This window comes from Schistocerca piceifrons, chromosome 7 (genome assembly GCF_021461385.2).
Source record: "Schistocerca piceifrons isolate TAMUIC-IGC-003096 chromosome 7, iqSchPice1.1, whole genome shotgun sequence".
Taxonomy (NCBI): Eukaryota; Metazoa; Arthropoda; class Insecta; order Orthoptera; family Acrididae; genus Schistocerca; species Schistocerca piceifrons.
The window spans coordinates 578301052-578324690 of NC_060144.1; the positions used below are offsets into that span (position 1 = coordinate 578301052).

Here is a 23639-nt window from a genome sequence, read left to right on the forward strand (position 1 = left end):
CTTAAGAAAGTTTTAGTTTTCCGAAATGTCGTAGCACACAAGCAAAAAGAGTGTTTCATAATTCTAAAACAGCTCTATTTCAGTGATGTAAAAATGTAATTATATTACTTGCGCCTCTTCGACGCCCCTCCTTGAATTCAGAAAAGCTTGGAAGCTTTCGATCCTACTGCTGGTAGGGAGGGCAGGTCTTTCTCATAATCTATATAGATTTTAAGAGCTTCTGTTTAGCCTTAGATGCTTTTCCTCTTTTGAGCGATTTTAATTGGTTTTCTATTCCACGATTACTTATCTCAATTACTCCCATTTCGGTGTTCGTGCAGTGATTGAAACGACGAAGGAAAATAGAATCTTCTGCAGTGTACTAATTTCGGACGTCTGAGTTCAGTATTTTTGTCCTCCATCTTTCATCTTCCGTTCCAGTAGCATTATGGTAACTGAGCGACCGACAGATAATTCTGATTCTCTTACTAATAATGAAAAATCATTACCTCTTAGTTATTTTCGTCAAATTAGTCGGTAAAATTTTACTTTAGAATTTAGTGAATGCTTCTCGCACTATCCCATTAGCCTATTTTGTCTTAGTTTGGCGTTTGCTTATCAGCATTGCTTTGACTTCGCTTAAATCTGTTTGATGCTTCCTTCGCTGTGTCAGAAACTTTTTAACGCTGCTATTTTGACAGGGAGTGCTGAAAAGTTGTGACTCCAAATCTGTTTTCTGTTCTCAAATTTCTTCTCTGTTCTCAAATTCCCATCAGATCACCTTGTTAAGCGCTGTCTGGCTGGGCTAGCACTTGGATGGGTGACCATCTGCTCTGCTGTGCGCTGTAGGCAAGTGGGGTGCACTCAGCCCTTCTGAGGCAAACTGAGGAGCTACTTGATTGACTTGATAGAGAAATAGGGGCTCCGGAATCTGAAACCGACATACGGGCGGGAGAGCGGTGTACTGACCACATGCCGCCCCCCCCCCCCCCCCCTCGTGCCCGCTTCGGGTAACGCCTGTGGTCTGAGGACGACACGGCGGCCGGTCGGTAGCGCTGGGTCTGCCAGGGCCTGTGGACGGAGTTTGCGAGTTACGTTTTAAGTTCTCTAAATCGGTTTGGATATTACATGTCACGCACATTATTCACTAGCCTTTCCCCCATCACTGACACGAGTCGCAACTTTCTGCCGCTAGAGGGCTCCGAATTGTAGACTGTAACAGGGCGGTTTATCAAGAAACTGCGACGGTGTGTGAGAAACTGCGTGCTGTATTCGAGTTTCTAGCCGCAGGAAACGTGCCTCCAATTGAAATTTTAGGTGAATAAAAGCTGTGTACGGTGATGATTGTATCGACATGAGCAATATGACAGTGTGGGTTGTTCACGCACGTAATGAAGCAGATTGTGGTGCTAATCGCATCGTGTATAACAGCCTCGGAGTGTTTCCGAAACTTAAAGAACACATTCGTGGTCTTCACTTTGATAGTGATGCAGCAATGCAAGTAGAGGTCAGGTTGTTGTTCGGTCAAAAAAGGTCAAAAGTTCTACAGCGACGCTATCAGCAAACTAGTCTCTCATTGGGAGAAATATGCTCGTCGCCACGGTGACTGTGTTGAGAAGTAAAAGCCTGAAGAATAAATACGTAGAATGTTAATAAAGGCTGTTTTATATAAAAATCTTTTAAAAGTTTTCACGTAAGAAATTCGGAGTCATCACTTTTCAGCACGCCCTCGCAGGTAGGGCTAATCCTATAATCTGATATGGAAAGGTGATAAAGGACTGAAAACTACTAAAACGAACACTTGCAACACATGCAAAACATGGTGTTTGCAAACCTCCAACATTCTGATGGCGTGTATCGTCTCTTATGACAACGATTCCGAAACGTAGCTCTGTCAGATTTATGCTTACTGTCGTTTGCGGATCGTCTCCCCCCCGCCCCCTTCCCCGCTCTAACTTCTACTACACCGAACACTTACATATTTCTTACACTATTCGCAATCTTGACACCTACCACCAAATTATTTCGTCCCTAACATTCGTATTCTCCCATACCTGCACCACGAAATGTTTCCAGCTTTACGTATACCGACACTCCACATCCTAACTCAACGAAGGTTTATCCGCCTACCCCAACCAGGTCACTAAACGTGCCTCAAGATGTACCCATGCTCCTACGGCCTCTTACCTCACCTTCAAACTTGAAGTAATTATGCTTTCTTATGTAACTATTATTAATAACTTCGATTTCTCTGGCAGTAAAGATGGTTAACACTTATATGAGTAGATCGACTCCTCCACCCACCTCTCCCCGTCGACTGGAATGATGCTGACGTAATAACAATGAAGTGAAAACAAAAATACGCCGTTAGGCCTAACACCTACCCAAAAATCTACTCTTATCATAGCTTGAATAATAGTTCACGCACTCTCCTTTCATCACTAAGAAACCTGCTATGAGGGTACAAATGTGTCAACAGGCCCCACGTTTACCACATTTATTTAGCTAAGATCAAGATTTCGAGACATTAATGTCTCGCGCAGTTTCGTTAAGCCTATGCAAGGCGGTCTTCCTGTACTGGATACTTGTTTTGTTAACGCCACATTGTTATTTAGTAACCATTTAAAATGATCATTCTAAGAATTTAAATACAAGAAAGGATAGCAGTAATTAAAAAAAGGAGCGAAGTAGGTCTGTATCATGCTTCCCGTGTTATTCAGTCTATAGCTTGCTCGTGCGGAAATTGGTAGTATGCAGACATTTGGAAAGGGGATTGATATTGACAAACAAGAAAAAGAGTCTATGGTTTGAGAATGCTGATATCCGTGGTACATGTCCATAGACAGAATCTTCTCTTAGCAGTAAGATGTGAGTCTGTGCGTGGTGCCCAGATAGGGCTCTTGTACTGCCAGCGATGAAAGTAGCTGATAGGCATCACATAATGCCATGTTCTTTCAGGAACGATCTCGCAGAAAAAGCATCCCCATCTATAGTATCGCTCTTCTTAGCGTTATGAAAAAATTCGTCTCGGCGTATTCTTCAGCTAACCGGTTATGAAAAAATTCCACTCGACATGTCCTTCAGCTAACTGCTTAGTTCTAATATTTATTATCAACAATCAAATTACTTGATAGCAACTTTTCTATGATAAATGATGTAGGACGCAGAAAAACCATTCCTGTGTGCTCTTTTCCAACGTTTACTTTACCAATATCTGTAAATTCCAAAAGCAACAGAACTATAAATTTTACAAGGTACCTTCGGTCACCTCCTATGTTATACAGGATGTACATAAAGTCCGGGAACACTTTCAATTATTTATTGCACAAGAACCAAACGTTGTACAGATATCATACATATGTCAATTTGAAGAGAAACCTACGGTCGCCTGTTCGAATCCTGCCTCGGGCATGGATGTGTGTCATGTCCTTCAGTTAGTTAGGTTTAAGTAGTTCTACATTCTAGGGAACTGATGACCTCAGAAGTTAAGTCCCATAGTGCTTGGAGCCATTTGAACCATTTGAAGAGAAAACCTGAAAGTCTTTTATCATATATACCGCCACAGCGTAGTTTGGTAATTTGCCGATAGTCAGTGATAGTCGCAAAGATGGCGAGTTCAGGCGAGGCGCGAGCTTTCTGTGTGTTGGAGTTCGACAAAAACAAGTGTGCTACAACTGTTTAGCGGATGTTTAGAACCAAGTACGGTAAGAAGCCACCAACAAGGAAGGCCATTTACCACTGCCACAACAGATTCGTTGCGGCGGGTTGCTGGTGCCCGGAAAAGAGAAGCGGACGTCCCAGTGTGAGTGAACTGAATGTGGAGCGCGTACGAGAGTCATTCATAAGCAGTCCAGAGAAATCAGTCGGTCTCCCGTGAACTCGAAATGGGTCCAATGACAGTGCGGAAAGTCCTGCGACTGAAGTTGTCCACGAAACCATTCAAATTAGACCTAGTGCAGAAGTTCAATGACGATGAAAAAGACAAACGTTTTGAGTTCTGTTCGCAGTTGCAACAACTGAATGTGGATGGGGCATTGTTTATAACTTAATTTTTAGCTACGACGCCACTTTTCACACTAATGGGAAAGTGAACAGGCGTAATTATCGAATCTGGGGCACAAAGCATCCATACGCATGCATTGAATTTGAGCGTGATTCCACAAAGGTAAAGATTTCTTATGCCTTGTCACGTCGAAAACTGCACGTGCCATTCTTCTTCTCCGAGAGCACTGTCACTGGATATTCCTACTTGGACATATTGCAGCAGTGGCTGGTGCCTCAAATGCAATCGGACTCTCCGTTCATCTTTCAGCAGGATGGGGCTCCACCCCATTTTCATCGTGAATTTGGTGCGTACCTGAACACTGAGCTGCCGCATCGATGGCTCGGACGTGCTACAGAAGGGGGCAGCTGATTCATGAAATGGCCCTCCAATCACCAGATCTCACTCCGTGCGACTTTTTTCTGTGGGGACACATTAAAGATCTGGTGTATGTACCGCCTCGACCACGTGATGTAACAGAGCTCCGGGAGAGAATACGGGTAGAGATTGCCACAGTCGACGATGCCACGCTGCGACGTGTATAGCGAGAATTCGGTTACCGTATTGACGTCTGCCGGGTGAATCATGGATAGCATATCGAACGTTTGCAAAAAAAAAAAAAAAAAAAAAAAAAAAAAATCTTGCACATTTTCTCTTCAAAATGCAGTATGTATGACATCTGTACAATATTTAGTTCTTGTGTAATAAATAATTGAAAGGGTTCCCAGGCTTTATGTACATCCTATACTAACATCAGTGACCTTGCAGGCAGAAATAAGCTACTGGTCGGTACCAACTCTCCAGAGTTAGTACAAGAACTGTGTTCCCTCTCTCCAGCTGCCACAACAGCTTGCATGGTTCCTTCCTAGCATTGTACACTAAGACGACAAAAGCCATAGGTTAGCGACATGCACATGTAGAAATGGCGGTAGTACCGATACACTGGGTACAAAACGGCAGTGCATTGGCACTCAGGTGACTGACGTCAAAAGGCTTCAAACGTTATTATGGACGCACGATGGGAATTAAAGACGTTGACTGCTGAATGATAATTGGAGCTAGACACATAATACATTCCGTATCTGTAACCGTTACGGAAGTCAATATTCCCAGGCCCACAGTGTCAAGACTGTGCGGAGACTACCACATTTCAGAAATTACGTATCATAACGGAAAACGCCGTGGCCGACGGCCTTCACTTAACGACCGAGAGCAGCGGCGTTTGCGCAGACTTGTCAGTGCTATCAGACAAGCAACATTACATAGACTAACCGCAGAAATCCGTGTGAGACGTAGGACAAACGTATCCATTAGGGCAGTGCGGTGAAATTTGGTGTGAATGTGCTATGGCAGCAGACGACCGACGGGATTGTCGTTGCTAACAGTACGACATCGCGTGCAGCTAATCTCTTGGGTTCGTGCCCATATTGCTTGGACGGTAGACGACTGGAAAACAGTGACCCGTTCAGATGAGTCTCGATTTAAATTGATAAGAGGTGATGGTAGGGATCGAGTGTGGCGCAGACCCCACGAAGATATGGACCTAAGTTGTGAAAAATGCACTGTGAAAGTTGGTGGTGGCTTCATAATGGCGTGGACTGCGTTTACATGGAATGGATTAAGTCTTTGATCCAACTGAACCGATCGTTGACTGGAAATGGTTATGTTCGGCTACCATTTTCAGCCATTCATGGCTGCCATTCACGTTCCCAAATAACGACGTCATGTCAGCGTCCACATTTGATTCATTTGAAGAACATTGTAGATATGCGATCTGAAGTTTTCCCGGTGTATTTCCAATGTGAACGGCTCTCGGGTATCCGACCGGGTAGCGTCGTTATTTCTACACAATATTTCGGCAGACGTACACGCTGCCATCTTCAGGTGGTACCTGACGAATGCTGTGCTGTTCCTCTCGGCGCCCTGTGTATACTAGCCGTTACCCCCTCCACCGTTCCTCCCCTGGTGACTTAAGTGCGGCCGGCGCGGCGGCTACTCGAGGTGGTGGGGGAAGCTGCGCCTGGGTCTGAACTGGGGTCTGCAGTCTCCCTGCTTCCGCCGTCGGGGGCGGTCCTCGATCTCTGTGATCGCATATTTCTCTACAAGCTGAGTGCGGGTTTCCAAGCCTGACTAATTTGAAGGCCGCTGTCTTTATTAATTAGATCGTCCTGTAGTCGGATTTCGATGGCCTCTTTAGTAACGCAGTCCCACAAGTAGGAGGATTGACTGAGTATTTTTGTTTTTTCATAGTCCATGGTATGGCCAGTCTTTATAGAGTGGTCAGCCACGGCTAATTTAGTGGCCTGGCGTAATTCGGTATGGTGCTTGTGTTCACGGCACCTCTCTTCTACATTGCGGACTGTCTCCCCAATGTATGATTTTCCGCACTGACAGGGAATTTGATAAACGCCTGGTTTTCTAAGGCCTATGTCATCTTTCACTGAACCCAGTAGAGTCAAGGTTTTTGCAGGGGGTCAGAATACACATTTCACATGTTTTTCCCCAGGATTCTACCGAATTTTCTTGAGGTGTTACCGACTGGACACAGTGTATACAGAAAACCTACACACAAAGATTTGTACCTAAATGCCTTCAGTTGCCACCAAAACTCCCAGTGTGAAGGCGTTTTGCGCACACTTGTTCTCAGGGCATGATAGATCTGCGATCAGGACAGCCTTCCAGTAGAACTGCAGCACCTCGAGACAACATTTCGGAAAAATGGGTACAACAGAAGCAAATAAGACACGCACTCAGACAGACTGCACCAAGAGAACAAGAAGAAGAAACAGAAGAACACAAGCCATTGGCGTGCATTCCGTTTGTGGATAATTCGAGTGAATGATGTGGCCACCCAAATAGTCAGATATGAATCCCATAGAACAAATATGGGAAATAATCGACACGTCAGTTCGAGCAGAAGTCCTGCACCGGGAACACTTAGTTGTGGTCGGCTATGCAGACGCCATGGCTCAATACTTCTGCAGGGGCTTCCACCGACTTGTGGAGTCTATGCCAGGTTGAGTTGCTGGACTACTACGGGCAAAACGAGGTCAGTCGTGGTATTAGGAGGTATCATACGAGCTTTGTCACCTCAGTGTACCGTGCACCAAAAGTAACAACGTCCCGTCAGTCCCAAAAAGAGTAAGAAAATCGCGCACTCCTTCTTTCTGTGCGTAGTACGTTTCTTCTTCATCCTATTTGGTATAGGTCTGACATACGTCAGTAATATATTATAGTCTGTCGCACGAGTGTTTGGTAAGATACTTATTGGTTTCTTCCAGTATCTTACCAATTAACTGAAGACTGCTCTCTCTCCCCTCCCCCATCACATGCTTTACCTATAGCTGAACATTTACATTACGTTTTTAAATGTTCGTACATAAATCTCAACTTCTGTTCTGTACACGTTACACCAACAAAGAGCTTGGGCTGTACTGTAGATACATTCAGTTCTAGAAATATGTTTAACCTTCAGTTACAGTAACACTGAGAAGGCTTTCTAGTGTGACTCTACTCACAAGCTAGACCATAGCAGTCGTAGCTCAAAATAACACCGGTTCTAGATAAAAAAAAAAAAAAACTCCCTTGTGGAGGCAGATATATAGCTGTCTCCATTGGGCGAGTTCCTCTCATGCTGAGGTAATATTTATATTAAAGCTCGATTTTACAGTGGAAATTTCACCAAGTGCTTCCTTCTCATCTTTGTTTATATTACCTGTGTACAACCTGGACCTTTTAAGTTTCAACATATTCCCACACCGTAATTAAGGTATCCACTTGTTTCGCCTCTTCCCACCTACATGCCAATATAAATAAACGCGTTTGCCGCACATTCACACTTGATGACACCGTCATGAAAACTGATCATAGAGTCTGCGGAAATTTTGCGGTGCTATGTCTTGTAAATGATCCTATAAGCTACAAAATTTAAAAAAAGTTATTCTTCTCAATAAATCAGGAGATAAGTCACATATAGTTTTCCTGTGACATTTCACAAAATAATTTTAATTGCCGTTTTACCTGTTTGTTAATTTGAAATATAAAATTTAGACACAATATTTTCTGCTAATCTCGCAATTAATTAAGAGATTTGCCTCTCTTTCGATGGATACATCGGACATATGCAGGGTCAGGGTCTGCATTATTGACCGCTGGTAACAAAAACTAGTGTACAAATGTTTATTTCAATATCAGTCTAGACCAACAGATTTCAAACAAGAAGTATTGTTAATCTGTGTGTAGACTTTTACAGTCGGTGGCAAATTAAATAAAATCCTTTGACCATTAGGCCGCATCACTAAAATTATTATTAAAACCGACGTTTCGACCGTCTTCTTTAGGAATCTGTGCTGCCATTTCTGGTAATGGTCCTTCCTATACACCTACGTATTTAGCTTGCCAAGCGATAACCGATGTTACTATACGAAGTTTAAAAACTCGACGGCAAGGCTTCGTGAATGGTTTCCTCGCACAACAAGAAGATGGCTGTGTCAACATAACTATGGATGTGCATTGTTACCGAGTTTTTCCAGCATGTTACTGTTACGCATTGCACGCTGACAAGTGCCTTTTGCCGGAGGAAAATATGCGAGGCCGGTAACAAGTATTACACAAGTAAACAAACCCTGAATAGCCCTCAGCTAGTGCAGACGAAGTACAGTGACCCCTGTAAAACACGTAGCTGTCTTCACATCCGTGGTTAGTAATTGTGGTTGGCAGTCTGCTCTGAAGTGACCCGTCAGTACGAGGAACGTTAAATATATCCGTAGCCGTTAGCAAAGGTGTGTATGGCGTTGTTTGTAATTGCCTGTGACCGTTGTCTCCAGTCTGGAAACGTACACGAACCAAGAGCTTGAAACAATACCTTCCATGTACGGTTTGGTGGATGGCAGTGCACTTGTGCGAGGATCGGTGCCCAATGAGCAGATTACAGGACCGAAAGACATTTGAAGGAATTCATCGCCGCCTCTCTGAATTCAGGAGTTTTACAAACCCATCATGCAGCGGGGTCGACCAGAACGTAAAACACCAGATGATGAGAAAGTTCTACTCAGCACTGTGGAACAAATTGCTGGAATCAGCACAAGGTGATTACGTTTGCAGAGGAATGTGCCGCACGTGACGATCTGGAGATGTTTATGTGAAAACGTGCTGCATCCATACAATCTGCAGCTGGTACAAGCCTCTGTCTCCTGTGGATTATCCTCTAAGAGTAACGTTCTGCCAGTGGTTCCTGCGGCAAAGTGTTATGTCGCCCAACTTTGCAGCTGTTGTTTTATCCATTCACGAGGACGGAATCGATAGTTTGCATAAGCAGCACGTGTGGGCGGATACAAACCATCCTGCAAGTATCCAGTCGTCTCAGCAGCAGAGATTCTCCATTAACATCTGGGCAGCCATTGTTGGCCATTGTTCGCTTACATCGTGCCAGGGAGACTTGCTGGACATAACTACACAGATTCATTGCGTACTGCATTGTCTTAGTAGTGCATATTGTCGACAATTGTACCTCAAGCACGATAGTGCTCTTGCACTTTTCAGTCTGTCTACCTGTAGGCACCTGAATGCTCATTTTCTTTGAGCTTTGGGTAGGTGCGTGTGGATCGATTCCTTGGTCCCCCAATTCACCCGATTTAAACACCTGGACTTCAACCTATTGGGACACATAAAATCTCTCATTGTGTTAGACTGCAGTTGTGGATGATCCTACTCTCCTGCATACATTCCGGCAGCCTCTCAGACAGTACGGACTACACCAGGCATTTTTCCTGATGCGCAGAGTTCAATAACCTGTATTCAGAAACGAGGGGGTCGCTTTCAACATTTCCTCTAATAAGTAATCAGAGTGTACCAGTTGGCGTTAAAGACGTGCAGTGCAGCTGGTAGGGACTGAAGGTTGAATAACTCTTTAAGATGCATTTTCGGACCCATGTTGATGTAGCCTCTTTTTCTTCTTGTTACGAAGGCTACATGGAAAGTAAGGTCCGATAGATCGCGAAACGGAAACGGCAAAAAGTTTTATTTCCACCAGTTTGTTACACCAATTACTTCTCTACATAGTCGCCACTCCAACTTAGACATTGGTCGTAGCGTTGTACCTACTCTCCAATACCCTCGTCATAGAAGGCAGCCGCCTGTGCTTCCCGCAGTTTCTCTTCGCGTGCCTGCAGTTTGTTGGCTGTGCTGAGATGTTTTCTTCATAGTCAGTGGTTCATGAGAGCCAAGTCTAAGATATATGATGGCTGATCAAACACTTTACATCGAAAACGCTCCACAGACGTCCTCGTTGCCCCTACAGTGTACAGCCGAGAACTGTCATGAAACAGTAAATTGATGACAGGTACGTTGTGTAAGGTTGCATGAAATCAGGCGAAAACTCGCAGTAGGCAACTATACTTCGCGGAGACATTATTGTCCTACACATCTCTACATTCTCAGTGTGTGGCCACGAAAGAGCGACATGACACGATTGACACGTTTACTACATCTTCACTACATGGATTATCTGCAAATCACGTTTAAGTGCCTGGCAGAGGGTTTGAAACATCCCCTTAGAAAAATTAAGAATAAGTGCTGGTAAACCTCTACGTTATTTGATTTTCAAACAGCTGAGCAAAACTGTACGTGCTCAGACATTTCTCTCTTTGCTTATCCTGATCAACAATAAACTGACACACAATATTTTTTTTTGGCGCAACGCAATCTGGATTTCAATAATCGCTGCAAAAGAATGGCCCTGACTAACAATAACCTATACCTTTCATGAATCACTTACCTCTGAAAAATCTTCGTTACTCAAACTACTGCAATACAGCGTGCGCCAATACTGCCAGCTACACTCCTGGAAATTGAAATAAGAACACCGTGAATTCATTGTCCCAGAAAGGGGAAACTTTATTGACACATTCCTGGGGTCAGATACATCACATGATCACACTGACAGAACCACAGGCACATAGACACAGGCAACAGAGCATGCACAATGTCGGCACTAGTACAGTGTATATCCACCTTTCGCAGCAATGCAGGCTGCTATTCTCCCATGGAGACGATCGTAGAGATGCTGGATGTAGTCCTGTGGAACGGCTTGCCATGCCATTTCCACCTGGCGCCTCAGTTGAACCAGCGTTCGTGCTGGACGTGCAGACCGCGTGAGACGACGCTTCATCCAGTCCCAAGCATGCTCAATGGGGGACAGATCCGGAGATCTTGCTGGCCAGGGTAGTTGACTTACACCTTCTAGAGCACGTTGGGTGGCACGGGACACATGCGGACGTGCATTGTCCTGTTGGAACAGCAAGTTCCCTTGCCGGTCTAGGAATGGTAGAACGATGGGTTCGATGACGGTTTGGATGTACCGTGCACTATTCAGTGTCCCCTCGACGATCACCAGTGGTGTACGGCCAGTGTAGGAGATCGCTCCCCACACCATGATGCCGGGTGTTGGCCCTGTGTGCCTCGGTCGTATGCAGTCCTGATTGTGGCGCTCACCTGCACGGCGCCAAACACGCATACGACCATAATTGGCACCAAGGCAGAAGCGACTCTCATCGCTGAAGACGACACGTCTCCATTCGTCCCTCCATTCACGCCTGTCGCGACACCACTGGAGGCGGGCTGCACGATGTTGGGGCGTGAGCGGAAGACGACCTAACGGTGTGCGGGACCGCAGCCCAGCTTCATGGAGACGATTGCGAATGGTCCTCGCCGATACCCCAGGAGCAACAGTGTCCCTAATTTGCTGGGAAGTGGCGGTGCGGTCCCCTACGGCACTGCGTAGGATCCTACGGTCTTGGCGTGCATCCGTGCGTCGCTGCGGTCCGGTCCCAGGTCGACGGGCACGTGCACCTTCCGCCGACCACTGGCGACAACATCGATGTACTGTGGAGACCTTACGCCCCACGTGTTGAGCAATTCGGCGGTACGTCCACCCGGCCTCCCGCATGCCCACTATACGCCCTCGCTCAAAGTCCGTCAACTGCACATACGGTTCACGTCCACGCTGTCGCGGCATGCTACCAGTGTTAAAGACTGCGATGGAGCTCCGTATGCCACGGCAAACTGGCTGACACTGACGGCGGCGGTGCACAAATGCTGCGCAGCTAGCGCCATTCGACGGCCAACACCGCGGTTCCTGGTGTGTTCGCTGTGCCGTGCGTGTGATCATTGCTTGTACAGCCCTCTCGCAGTGTCCGGAGCAAGTATGGTGGGTCTGACACACCGGTGTCAATGTGTTCTTTTTTCCATTTCCAGGAGTGTAAATAAAAGATTCTAACTACTGAAGGCACTAACTAATGATAGGCATAGTTAGAAAATGAAAGATTTTGATGAAGAACAAACAATGTATTTACCTTAATAGTGTTCAAAAGTCAGTTCATGACATCAAGTCTTACAAATTTCCTTTTTCTGATGGACACACCTCCAAATTGTCCGCTCTCAAAACTCTGCCATCTCTCTTCGCACATCGGCCACTGCTGGCGACTCACCTCCAACAATACAGATCAGCCGCAGACTGCACACAGTACAGTCAGTGATTTTCATACAGAGCGCTACGTGGCATTACCAACATAAAAACCTAAATAGCCTACGTACAGGTTCATCGAACCACATTAACAATTCTGTATTATTCTCGTATAGCGTGCCGAAAGAAAGAACACCTACATCTCTCCGTACGAGCTCTGATTTCTCCTATTTTGTCACAGTGATCGTTTCTCCCTATGTACGCAGGTGTCAACAACATATTTTCGAATTCGAAGTTGGTGGTTGGAATTTCGTGAGAAGATTCCTCCGCAACGAAAAACGCCTTTGTATTAATTATGTCCAACCGAATTCCTGTATCACGTCTCCCATATTTCGCAATAATAGAGAATGTGCTGCCCTTTTTTGAACTTTTCAATGTACACCATCAATCGTATCTGATAAGGATCCCACACCGCACAGCATTATTCTGAAAGAGGACGGACAAGCGTAGACATACTAGACACGCTGCCGATACATCTATGTAAAGAAAGCTTCTTCGGATTTTTACTCTCGTTTCCATTTCGCGATCTCTCAGAACTTAGTTTCCGAATAGCCCGCTTATACACTACTGGCCATTAAAATTCTACACCAATAAGAAATGCAGATGATAAACAGGTAGTCATTCGACAAATATATTATACTAGAACTGACATGTAATTTCATTTTCACGCAATTTGGGTGCATAGATACTGAGAAATCAGTACCCAGAACAAACACCTCTGGCCGTAATAACGGCTTTGATACGCCTGGGCATTGAGTCAAACAGAGCTTGGATGGCATGTACTGGTACAGATGCCCATGCAGCTTCAACACGATACCACAGTTCATCAAGAGTAGTGACTGGCGTATTGTGACGAGCCAGTTGCTCGGCCACCATTGACCAGACGTTGTCAGTTGGTGAGAGATCTGGAGAATGTGCAGGCCAGGGCAGCAGTCGAACATTTTCTGTATCCAGAAAGTCCCGTACAGGAACTGCAACATGCGGTCGTGCATTATACTGCTGAAATGTAGGTTTTCGCAGGGATCGAATGAAGGGCAGAGCCACGGGTCGTAACACATCTGAAATGTATCGTCCACTGTTCAAAGTGCCGTCAATGCGAACAAGAGGTGATCGAGACGTGTAACCAATAGCACCCCATACCATCACGCCGTGTGATACGCCAGTATGGCGATGACGAATACACGCTTCCAATGTACGTTCACCGCGATGTCGCCAAACACGGATGCGAACATCATGATGGTGTAAACAGAACCTGGATTCATCCGAAAAAATGACGTTTTGCTTTTCGTGCACCCAGGTTCGTCGTTGAGTACACCATCTCAGGCGCTCCTGTCTGTGATGCCGCGTCAAGGGTAACCGCAGCCACGGTCTCCGAGCTTGTAGTTCATGCTGCTGCTAACGTCGTCGAACTGTTCGTGCAGATGGTTGTTGTCTTGCGAACTTCCCCAACTATTGACTAAGGTATCGGGACGTGGCTGCACGATCCGTTGCAGCCATGCGGATAAGATGCTTGTCATCTCGACTGCTAGTCATACGAGGCCGTTGGGATCCAGCACGGCGTTCCGTATTACCCTCCTGAACCCACCGATTCCATATTCTGCTAGCAGTCATTGGATCTCGACCAACGCGAGCAGCAATGTCGCGACACAATAAACCGCAATCGCGACAGGCTACAATCGGACCTTTATCAAAGTCGGAAACGTGATGGTACGCATTTCTCCTCCTTACACGAGACATCACAACAACGTTTCACCAGACAACGTCGGTCAACTGCTGTTTGTGTATGAGAAATCGTTGTATGTGTCGCCACCGGCGCCAGCCTTGTGTGAATGGTCTGAAAAGCTAATCATTTGCATATCAGAGTATCTTCTTCCTGTCGGTTAAATTTCGCATCTGTAGCACGTCATCTTGGTGGTGTAGCAATTTTAATGGCCAGTAGTGTAGGAGAAATCCATCCCTGAAGTTTTGCAGTAGATTTTTCAAACATCCTGGCCAATGGAACGTCGTGGCGCAGCTCAGAATCATCCGGGCAGATAGGCAGTTTGCACCGATTGACCAGTGCCTTAGTGGACCTGAAAAGGACCACTACAAATGCGATCGAAACGTCGGTTTTAATAGATTGTTTTTAGTTTCAAACAACCTGCTGGAGGCTGTTATTGATGTTTGGCATGCTGCTGACGTGTTGCACCGCGTGCCGCAGTACCAGACGCGACTGTGGACGAGGCGCTGGCCTACAAGCTGTTCGGGCTGTTCCTGGTGGGCTTCGAGATGACGTCGTCGGTGCTGAGCTTCTGCGCGTTCGAGCTGGCCGCCGACCAGGCCGTGCAGACGCGGGCGCGGCTCGAGGTGGACGCGGCGCTGCGCCGCCACTCGGGACGCCTCACGTACGACGCGCTGCAGAGCACGCCCTACCTGGACGCCGTCATCACCGGTCAGTGCGGTCTCCGCTACAGCGCGCCCTTTTATTTCCCTCTAAGTTGGGTTGTTTTGGGGGAAGAGACCAAACAGCGAGGTCATCGGTCTCATCGGATTAGGGAAGGACGGGGAAGGAAGTCGGCCGTGCCCTTTCAAAGGAACCATCCCAGCTTTTGCCTGGAGCGATTTAGGGAAATCATGCAAAACCTAAATCAGGATGGCCGGACGCCGGACTGAACCGTCGTCCAGTGTGCTACCACTGCGCCATCTCGCTCGGTCCGCCACCTCTAAGTCGTCAGTCCTCTAACTTTTTTGATGGACATCATCTCTCCGCCAGTGACTGTTATAAGTTTTTATTACACTACTGCAATTTCGGCCTTAGGCCATTATCAAGTACTGATATTATGGCTTTAAGACCTATAACAGTCGCTGGCTCCTTAAAGATATTTTTTATGACTGTTAATCCCAGCCACAACAAGTTTAGTCCTCTAACTGGGTTGATGCGACCCGCACAAATTTCTCTCCTGTGCCAACCTTCCCATCTCGGAGTAACTCCTGCACCCAGTTCCTCAATTATTTATTGCATGCATTACAATAACTGTCATCGCCTACAGTTATCATCTGTATAGCACTCTCTAGTGACATGGCAGTTATTCTCTAACGTCTTTGAGCACATCATGCCATGCTGCACATTCTGCATAGGTTAGCCAGAATTTAGATCACAGTCAACCAGTGCTTCTTGTTGGGTTCAGCACAATTTTTACTTTCGCCCGTCAGAACAGTATCTCGTTCTGAAGCTACTGCACTGTGTCGTCCCCTGGGTCGCATGATTTACAGTATGTACATTTTGGAAGCAGTGAAAGGGATCAATCTAAATTGGGAAAGCTTTTAAAAGACCGTGGACTAGCCACGCACTCCGTCGTCAGACCAGGAGTGGCCTACCAGGACCATCCGACCGCCGTGTCATTCTCGATGGAGGATGCGGATAGGAGGGGCGTGGGGTCAGCACACCGCTCTCCCGGTCGTAAGATGGTATTCCTGACCGAAGCCGCTACTATTCGGTCGGGTAGCTCCTCAATTGGCATCACGAGGCTGAGTGCACCCCGAAAAATGGCAACAGCGCATGGCGGCTGGATGGTCACCCATCCAAGTGCCGGCCACGCCCGACAGCACTTAACTTCGGTGATCTCACGGGAACCGGTGTAGACCCTGCGGCAAGGCCGTTGCCCATAAGTTTTTATTACACTATTGCAATTTCGGCCTTAGGCCGTTATCAAGTACTGATATTATGGCTTTGAAACTTATAGCAGTCACTGGCGGAAAGATGATGTCGTTATGACTATGACTATGAATCCCAGCTACAACAAGTTTAGTCCTCTAACTGGTTTGATGCGACCCGGGCAAATTTCTCTCCTGTGCCAACCTTCCAATCTCGGAGTACCCAGTTCCTCAATAATCTATTGCATGTATTCCAATAACTGTCATTGCCTACAGTTATCATCTCTCTCTTGTGACATGGCAGTTATTCTCTAATGTCTTGGCGCACGTCCTGTCATCCTGCACATTCTGTCTGGTTTAGCCAGAATGTAGACTACCGTCAACCAGTGTTTCTTGTTGGGTTCAGCACAATTTTGACTTTCACCGACAGAACAGTATCTCATTGTGAAGCCTTTGCACTGTGTCGTCGTCTGGGTCGCATGATTTACATTGTGTACATTTTGGAAGCAGTAAAAGGGATCAGTCTAGTACCCACAGGCTGTAAAAATTATTTAATTGCAATAGTGCATATTCAGTCTTGCGTCGTTATCAAATTCTATACTGACAAAGACTGTGCTTTAGCACACGACTACATGAAAATCCATGTCATTGTGGTATTTGTAAGTTGACATTGTTCACTTCAACAAAGGTCAGCATTAGACGAGCATGAAGCTAACAAGGGAACCTCTCCATCGCACCCTCCCCCCCCCCCCCCCCCCCAGATTTAGTTATAAGTGGATAGGCTTTGAAAAACTGAACAAGATCAATCGAGAAAACAGGAAGATGTTGTGTGGAACTATGAAAAAAATAAGCAAAATATACAAACTGAGTAGTCCATGTGCAAGATAAGCAACATCAAGGGTAGTACGAGGTGCCGTCGTTAGCGTGAGCAGCTGCGGAACGAGAGGTCCTTGGTTCAAATCTTCCCTCGAGTGAATAGTTTACTTCCTCTATTTTCGCAAAGTTATGATCTGTCCGTTCGTTGATTGACGTCTCTGTTCATTGTAATAAGTTTAGTGTCTGTGTTTTGCGACCGTACCGCAAAACCGTGCGATTAGTAGACGAGAGGATGTGCCTCTCCAATGGGAACCGACAAACATTTGATCACGAGGTCATAGGTCAACCGATTCCTCCACAGGAAAACACGTCTGATATATTCTATACGACACTGGTGACGGCATGTGCGTCACATGACAGTAATATGTTGTCGACCCACCTAACTTCTACACTCGGCGAATGGGTAAAAAGATTCTTCTACCTTGCCCGATTTAGGTTCTCTTGTGGATGTGATAATCACTCCCAAAAAAGTGATGAAAACATAAGAGTTTGTCACATAAACTGCAACAAATGAACGCAACAGTTTCACAGTCGCACAGTTTTCCCTGTGCTCTGTCAAAACATATGTTTTTAACGTTTTTTCCGTGTGTAGACAGTCAAATCCTGCATATGTCCAAGCAAATCTGAACATGTCCTGGAATTTTGGAGAGCGAAGTTGATTATATGTGAGTGCCTGAACTTTGATAATTGTCTGAAAATAAAAAATTAAACTCTTCATTCGAGGGAAGACTTGAACCAAGAACCTCTCGTTGCGCAGCTGCTCATGCTAACCACGAGACCACGGCGCTCCTAAGGTCACACTGTCCTTGATGGACACTCAGTGTGTATATTTTGCTTATTTTTTTCATAGTTCCACACTACTTCATCCTGTTTTCTCGATCGATTGATCTGTGTTCAGTTTTACATGGCCTATCCACTGTGCCAACTTATAACTAAATCTGGGGGGGGGGGGGGGGGGGTGCGATTGGGAGGTTCCCTTGTAAGTACATCATGACAAGAATATACGTTATTCATACCGTCACCGATAAGATAGTGTTTATTGCATATACTGTTATCGATGTGAACATTCTGTCTTTTTAAGATGTCACCATCAGGTAACAATATACCCGCCAGGGTAGCCGAGAGCGCTAACGCGCTGCTTCCTGGACTCGGGTAGGCGCACCGGCCCCAGATCGAATCCGCCCGGTGGATTGTCGACGACGTCAGGTGTACTGGCCAGCCTGCTGCGCTGCTTCCTGGACTCGGGTAGGCGCACCGGCCCCAGATCGAATCCGCCCGGTGGATTGTCGACGACGTCAGGTGTACTGGCCAGCCTGGATATGGTTTTTAGGCGGTTTTCCACATCCCGCTAGGTGAATACTGGGCTGATCGCTGCGTTCCGCCTCAGTTACACAGCTCGCAGACATCTGAACACTTTGACACTATTTCATGTAGTCCACTAGACACAGACAGTTGGGGTACACTAATTCCGTCCTGGGGGGTACAGGGTGGCGGCAGGAAGGGCGTCCGGCCACCCCTTACAATTAACAAGCCACATCCTATGAACCATGGCCGACCCTGCGTAACCGCGGGACAAGGCGCAAGCGACATAATAGAATAGAGCCATCAGGTAACAGTATATGCAATACATGTCATTTTCACTATGTTCGTAGTTGGGTTGTCTTTTAATGTTGACAAATTCTACCATTTAAAACGCACAGCACACACTGAGATGACGGAAGTAACGAAATAGCGATAGCCACATATACGGATGGCGGTAGTCTCACAAGAGGTATAAAAGGACAATGCACTGGCGGTGATGTCGTTCGTACTCACATGATTCTTGTGAAAAGGCGTCCGACGTCATTTTGACCGCACGAGGGGAATTAGTAGACGCTCAACACGCAATTGTAGTTGGAACTGGATGCAATGGGACGTTCTATTTCGGAAATAGTTAGGGAATTCAGTATTCCGATCTCCGAAACGTCGAGACTGTGCCGAGAATACCAAATTTCACGCATTTCCTCTGACCACGGATAACGCAGTGGGCGACGGCCTCCAATTACTGACTGAAAGCAGCGGCGTTTGAGTAGAGTTGTCAGTGTTAACAAACAAATCTGTGTGAAATAACCGCAGAAATACGTAGGTTGGAACTTAAATAGTGGCAACACTGCTGTGGAGACACTGTGCAATGGAATCTACTATTTCCGCTGACAGCACACGTTGTCGACATATCTATCTTACCTCCGAGAAAATGGACGCGCCCTTCCAACGTCACCGGCGTGCGCACAGTCGAGGGAAACAGTCACTTGTGAGCGACCGGTCTAACGAAACGGTGTTAGTACGTTTTCGAAACAGGAACAACGGTGTGGGATCCAGATCGAATGTGCCAGAGGTCGTACAGCACGACAGTGTCGTCCAGGTGTTCAAGAGGCGTCCGGGGGAGTCGGCATTGCCGTACAGAACACTGGCACATTGGGTCAAAGCCTTCACCAAAGATCGGCAAACTGTGGCAGACATGCATCGCGTAGGTCGTCCTAGCTTCTCTGAAGAAGAAGTGCATGCTGTTTCCACGTTCGTGGACAGTGATCGACGCCATACGATTCGTGAGCTATCCCAAGAACCGGATTAGCGCATACGGCTGTGCTTCCCATCCTGAAGGAACGCCTGGGCATGAGAAAAATTGCATAACGATGGGTTCCGCATGACTTGACGGAAATGCAGAAATGGATGCGTTAGGACGATCCTCAGCCGTACGCGCTATGAGCGCGATGGAGAGGCTTTGGTTCAAATGGCTCTGAGCACTATGGGACTTAACTTCTAAGGTCATCAGTCCCCTAGAACTTAGAACTACTTAAACCTAACTAACCTAAGGACATCACACACATCCATGCCCGAGGCAGGATTAGAACCTGCGACCGTAGCGGTCACGCGGTTCCTGACTGTAGCGCCTAGAACCGCACGGCCACACCGGCCGGCGAAGGAGAGGCTTTCTTACGCCGTATCGTAACACTGGATTAGACATGAGCCACACCGTACGAGCCAAAACTAAAACGCCAATCCAACGAATGGCGTCATTATGGGTCGCCGCGAAAGTCGAAAGTGCGTCAGAGTCTCAGTATGGCGAAAGTTATGGTGATCCTCATGTACGAAATGGTGTTATCCTAACGCGTTACGTTCCTCCACGGTGGACCGTCAATGCACAGTATTATTATTCGCTTTTGGAGCGTCACCTGCGACCAGTTTTGCGAAAGAAGTGGCGATACTTTCTGTGCAACCCACCCATTATTTTGCACGACAATGGAGGGGCGCATACAGCGCAAGCTGTGGCTGCTCTGTTCGATCGATGGGACTGGGAAGTACTGTACCATCCACCATACTCCTCGGACTTAAGTTCTTGTGACTTTGATTTGATTCCGACGATGAAGGAACCACTTCGTCACATTCGCTTCAGAACTGTTCCAGAGATCCGACAGGCAGTAGACCGCTCCCTTCTCTCTATCAACAGAACAGACTCTGCTAACGGTATACTACGCCTTCCACATCGCTGGTAACGGGTTCTACACAACGCCGGTGACTACTTTGAAAGACAGTAACAGGTGCAAACATGTAACTCTTTTGTATCGGTTGTGAATAAATAGTTGCCACATTACATGTAATGTAGATATAATTTTAGAAAAAAATGCTTTTTAAAGACAACGGTGCTTCTGATTTTGATTGATAGAATCACTTTTATGATTTGGACCCACAATGTACATATTCAGAATCTACATAGGGCAAAAAGTAAACAAAAAATAATCCCCGAATGAAGCAAACAATAATAATAATAATTTAAAACTAAAACCATTATTTTAGAGTTAGATCTGCTTGTCAGTTAATTCATGTACAGTAACAATATCTGTCGTTCGCACCTCTTGCTCATGAGCGCAACTGCTTTAACGAATGTTAATGCGTTGTAAAAATGAACGTAATACTAAAAACTATGCAACTATATAGCTACACCAAAGTACACCTTTTCTCCTGCTAGGCTTTTCTGTTTCTTTTCCTACTACTTTAGCTCCCAAGACGGTTGTCACAAAAAGTTATGATCTCAATAAAAACCAGAAGCTAACAAACTCAATTGCTAGAAAGTCTTTTCCCAAATGACTGTTTGTCGCCTAGTGTTGAAGAGAACTGGGCCATCGGGATCAAAGGTGTGGATTGATCGAATGACCTTGGGTCTCATATTTTACGTAAAACATTAATTGAAACTTTTATTAAATCTAACATTAACCCATTTCAACATGCCAATGCCGCCTTACGTGGACCCACAACTCAAAGTAATATGAATCTGATAACAAGCCAAAGTGATTTAAAACACTTAAGCCTCCACTTATATGAATCCCTTGAGAAAACTGTTCAGCAAATAACCTTTCATCAAGACAACTTTAGGCAAAATATCTATCAATTATTTAAACAGTTTTGCCAGTAGCAGTGAATTAAAAAAATGCTTACAATATTCGAAAAAAGAAACCCTGTCACATAACTCAATAGTCAAAAAATCTTATCCGAATAAAGAATTAAAGTCTCTGAGGAACATATACCTCAGTTAAGACAGGCTGACAAGTGCTGCTTCATTGGAAAAGATGAAATTTAACACCAGACAACACCTACACGTACCTATAACTACCACAGAAAACTCTTAATCATATGGTTCTCTTCCGCATATTATTACGGAAACATATGAACGAGACTGCTTAGAGACAGTTGTAGCAATCATAAGGACAGCTATATTTGAACACATTAATCTAACATTAGAAAATGCTATTATTATAGATATAATTCATTCAAGACAATACGACTATAAAGCATAAACATCGATGGCTTCCCTTGTTCACTGCATGCTAATCCCGGATCGCTCTCCTTCCCACGTGTGGCAGGCATTTAGCACATGTACTTTTCACATTGCAGCTATTTTAGCCTACGTTCCTATGAAGGATACTGTAAACTTAATCCCTTGTAATTACTATTGACTTCTTATTTTCTTGCTCTTTTAAAACAGGTAGAATGGTTCTGCTCACTATAATGTGAATCTAAAATAAAATTACGATTAACATGTGTAGCAGTGTGACTCAGTTGAGGTACAAGGATCACCCTCCGCAGGCATCTGTTTATCGTTTGTGTTTAGTGATACGCTGCAAACGCTCCAGCACGAAATACTTCATCGAATACGGTACGTTATCTTTTAAACGTGTCATGCATTGATAGAGCGGTACACCTGATGTATTCCTCTCTGAACAACACGTCTTGTACTGGGTGTGAGATTTTCATTCAGACTTTTCTCTCAGAAGGGATTATGTAAGTCTAGTTAGTGGGAATTTCGGATCTGATGTCTGCACAGTACTGCTAGGCAAAAGGGATCCTGTCCAACGTGAAGTTCCAAATTTCCGGTAGACTAGTTTACTGTAATAACAGTGAATCCTTTCTTCGTTTCTCCCAGTATTTGCTGTCTCATATTCACTGAAAGTCGTTTTTCTACGTGGATCGGGATGATTTTTATGTGTAACGGTGACTGTTTTAGCCCATTTTCCTGCACGCCAAGTGTCAATCGGCGGCGTGGTTTATATAAACCTGTAAGGATGCCAAGGTTGTTCAAATAAAAAATGGAAATGTCGTGTGGCTAGGGCCTCCCGTCGGGTATACCGTTCGCCTGGTGCAGGTCTTTCGATTTGACGCCACTTCGGCGACCTGCGTGTCGATGGAGATGAAATGATGATGATTAGGACAACACAACACCCAGTCCCTGAGCGGAGAAAATTTCCAACCCAGCCGGGAATCGAACCCGGGCCCTTTGGATTGACAGTCTGTCACGCCGACCACTCAGCTACCGGGGCGGACGGTTGTTCAAATAAAAATCAGCTTAATCCAGGAAAATACTTATAATAAGAAATTTTATGTGATCCAAAACCAAAATGACATTTTTATGTCCTCCCTGTAAATTACTATTTGAAAAATTTCAATCTTTCGTAGGACCACACACCAAGTTCCTGTGGCTCAATCCCCGTGATAATGAGGGATTATGACTTTGATTCATTCACGGAAGGATCTCTCTTGGTGTTTCCGCGTAGCCTCTTTCATTCGTGTCGGCTCTTATGAGGACTTCGAGTAGATCCCAACATTCGTATGCGTATTATGCAGCCTCAGATCCCGTTATTGTTACTGTGGACATTTTCCGTTATCGTTTTCAGTATAGGGCTAAGTAACACCGCTTATTCAGCGACACTCCAGCTTTGCACTTCTACTTTGCACCTTATTTCCTTATTTTCTTCGGTTTACGGTGTATGACCTTATCATTACTCGGTGGTTCGATGTCTAAATCACTTGAGGACTGATCATAGTTGAGAAAACCATCCTGAAGTAATGTAGCGCCAATGTTTCAACTGCAGTCTGAGTCTGACTAACAGCCACTGTCTTATTGTAAATAGGTCTTAGGAGTTTAGGGACCGATCGCACACAGCTGCCAAACAGTTCCTATTTTCAAAAAGCTACGAGTTTATGGGTTCTTTCCTGATTTTCTATGGAAACTTTAAATATGATCTACGGTTTCACTCATGAGAAAATAGTGTCAAG

The 23639-nt window shown here is 45.5% G+C and overlaps 1 protein-coding gene across 1 annotated transcript in view; it reads left to right on the forward strand.

The window, feature by feature from the left end:
• LOC124709090 (probable cytochrome P450 6a13) overlaps nucleotides 1–23639 on the forward strand; it is a 110564-nt gene that overhangs the window by 55866 nt on the left and 31059 nt on the right. The window contains exon 4 of the mRNA XM_047240737.1: nucleotides 14743–14973. Coding sequence (XP_047096693.1) covers nucleotides 14743–14973 — 231 coding nt within the window. The remainder of the gene's footprint in view (nucleotides 1–14742; nucleotides 14974–23639) is intronic.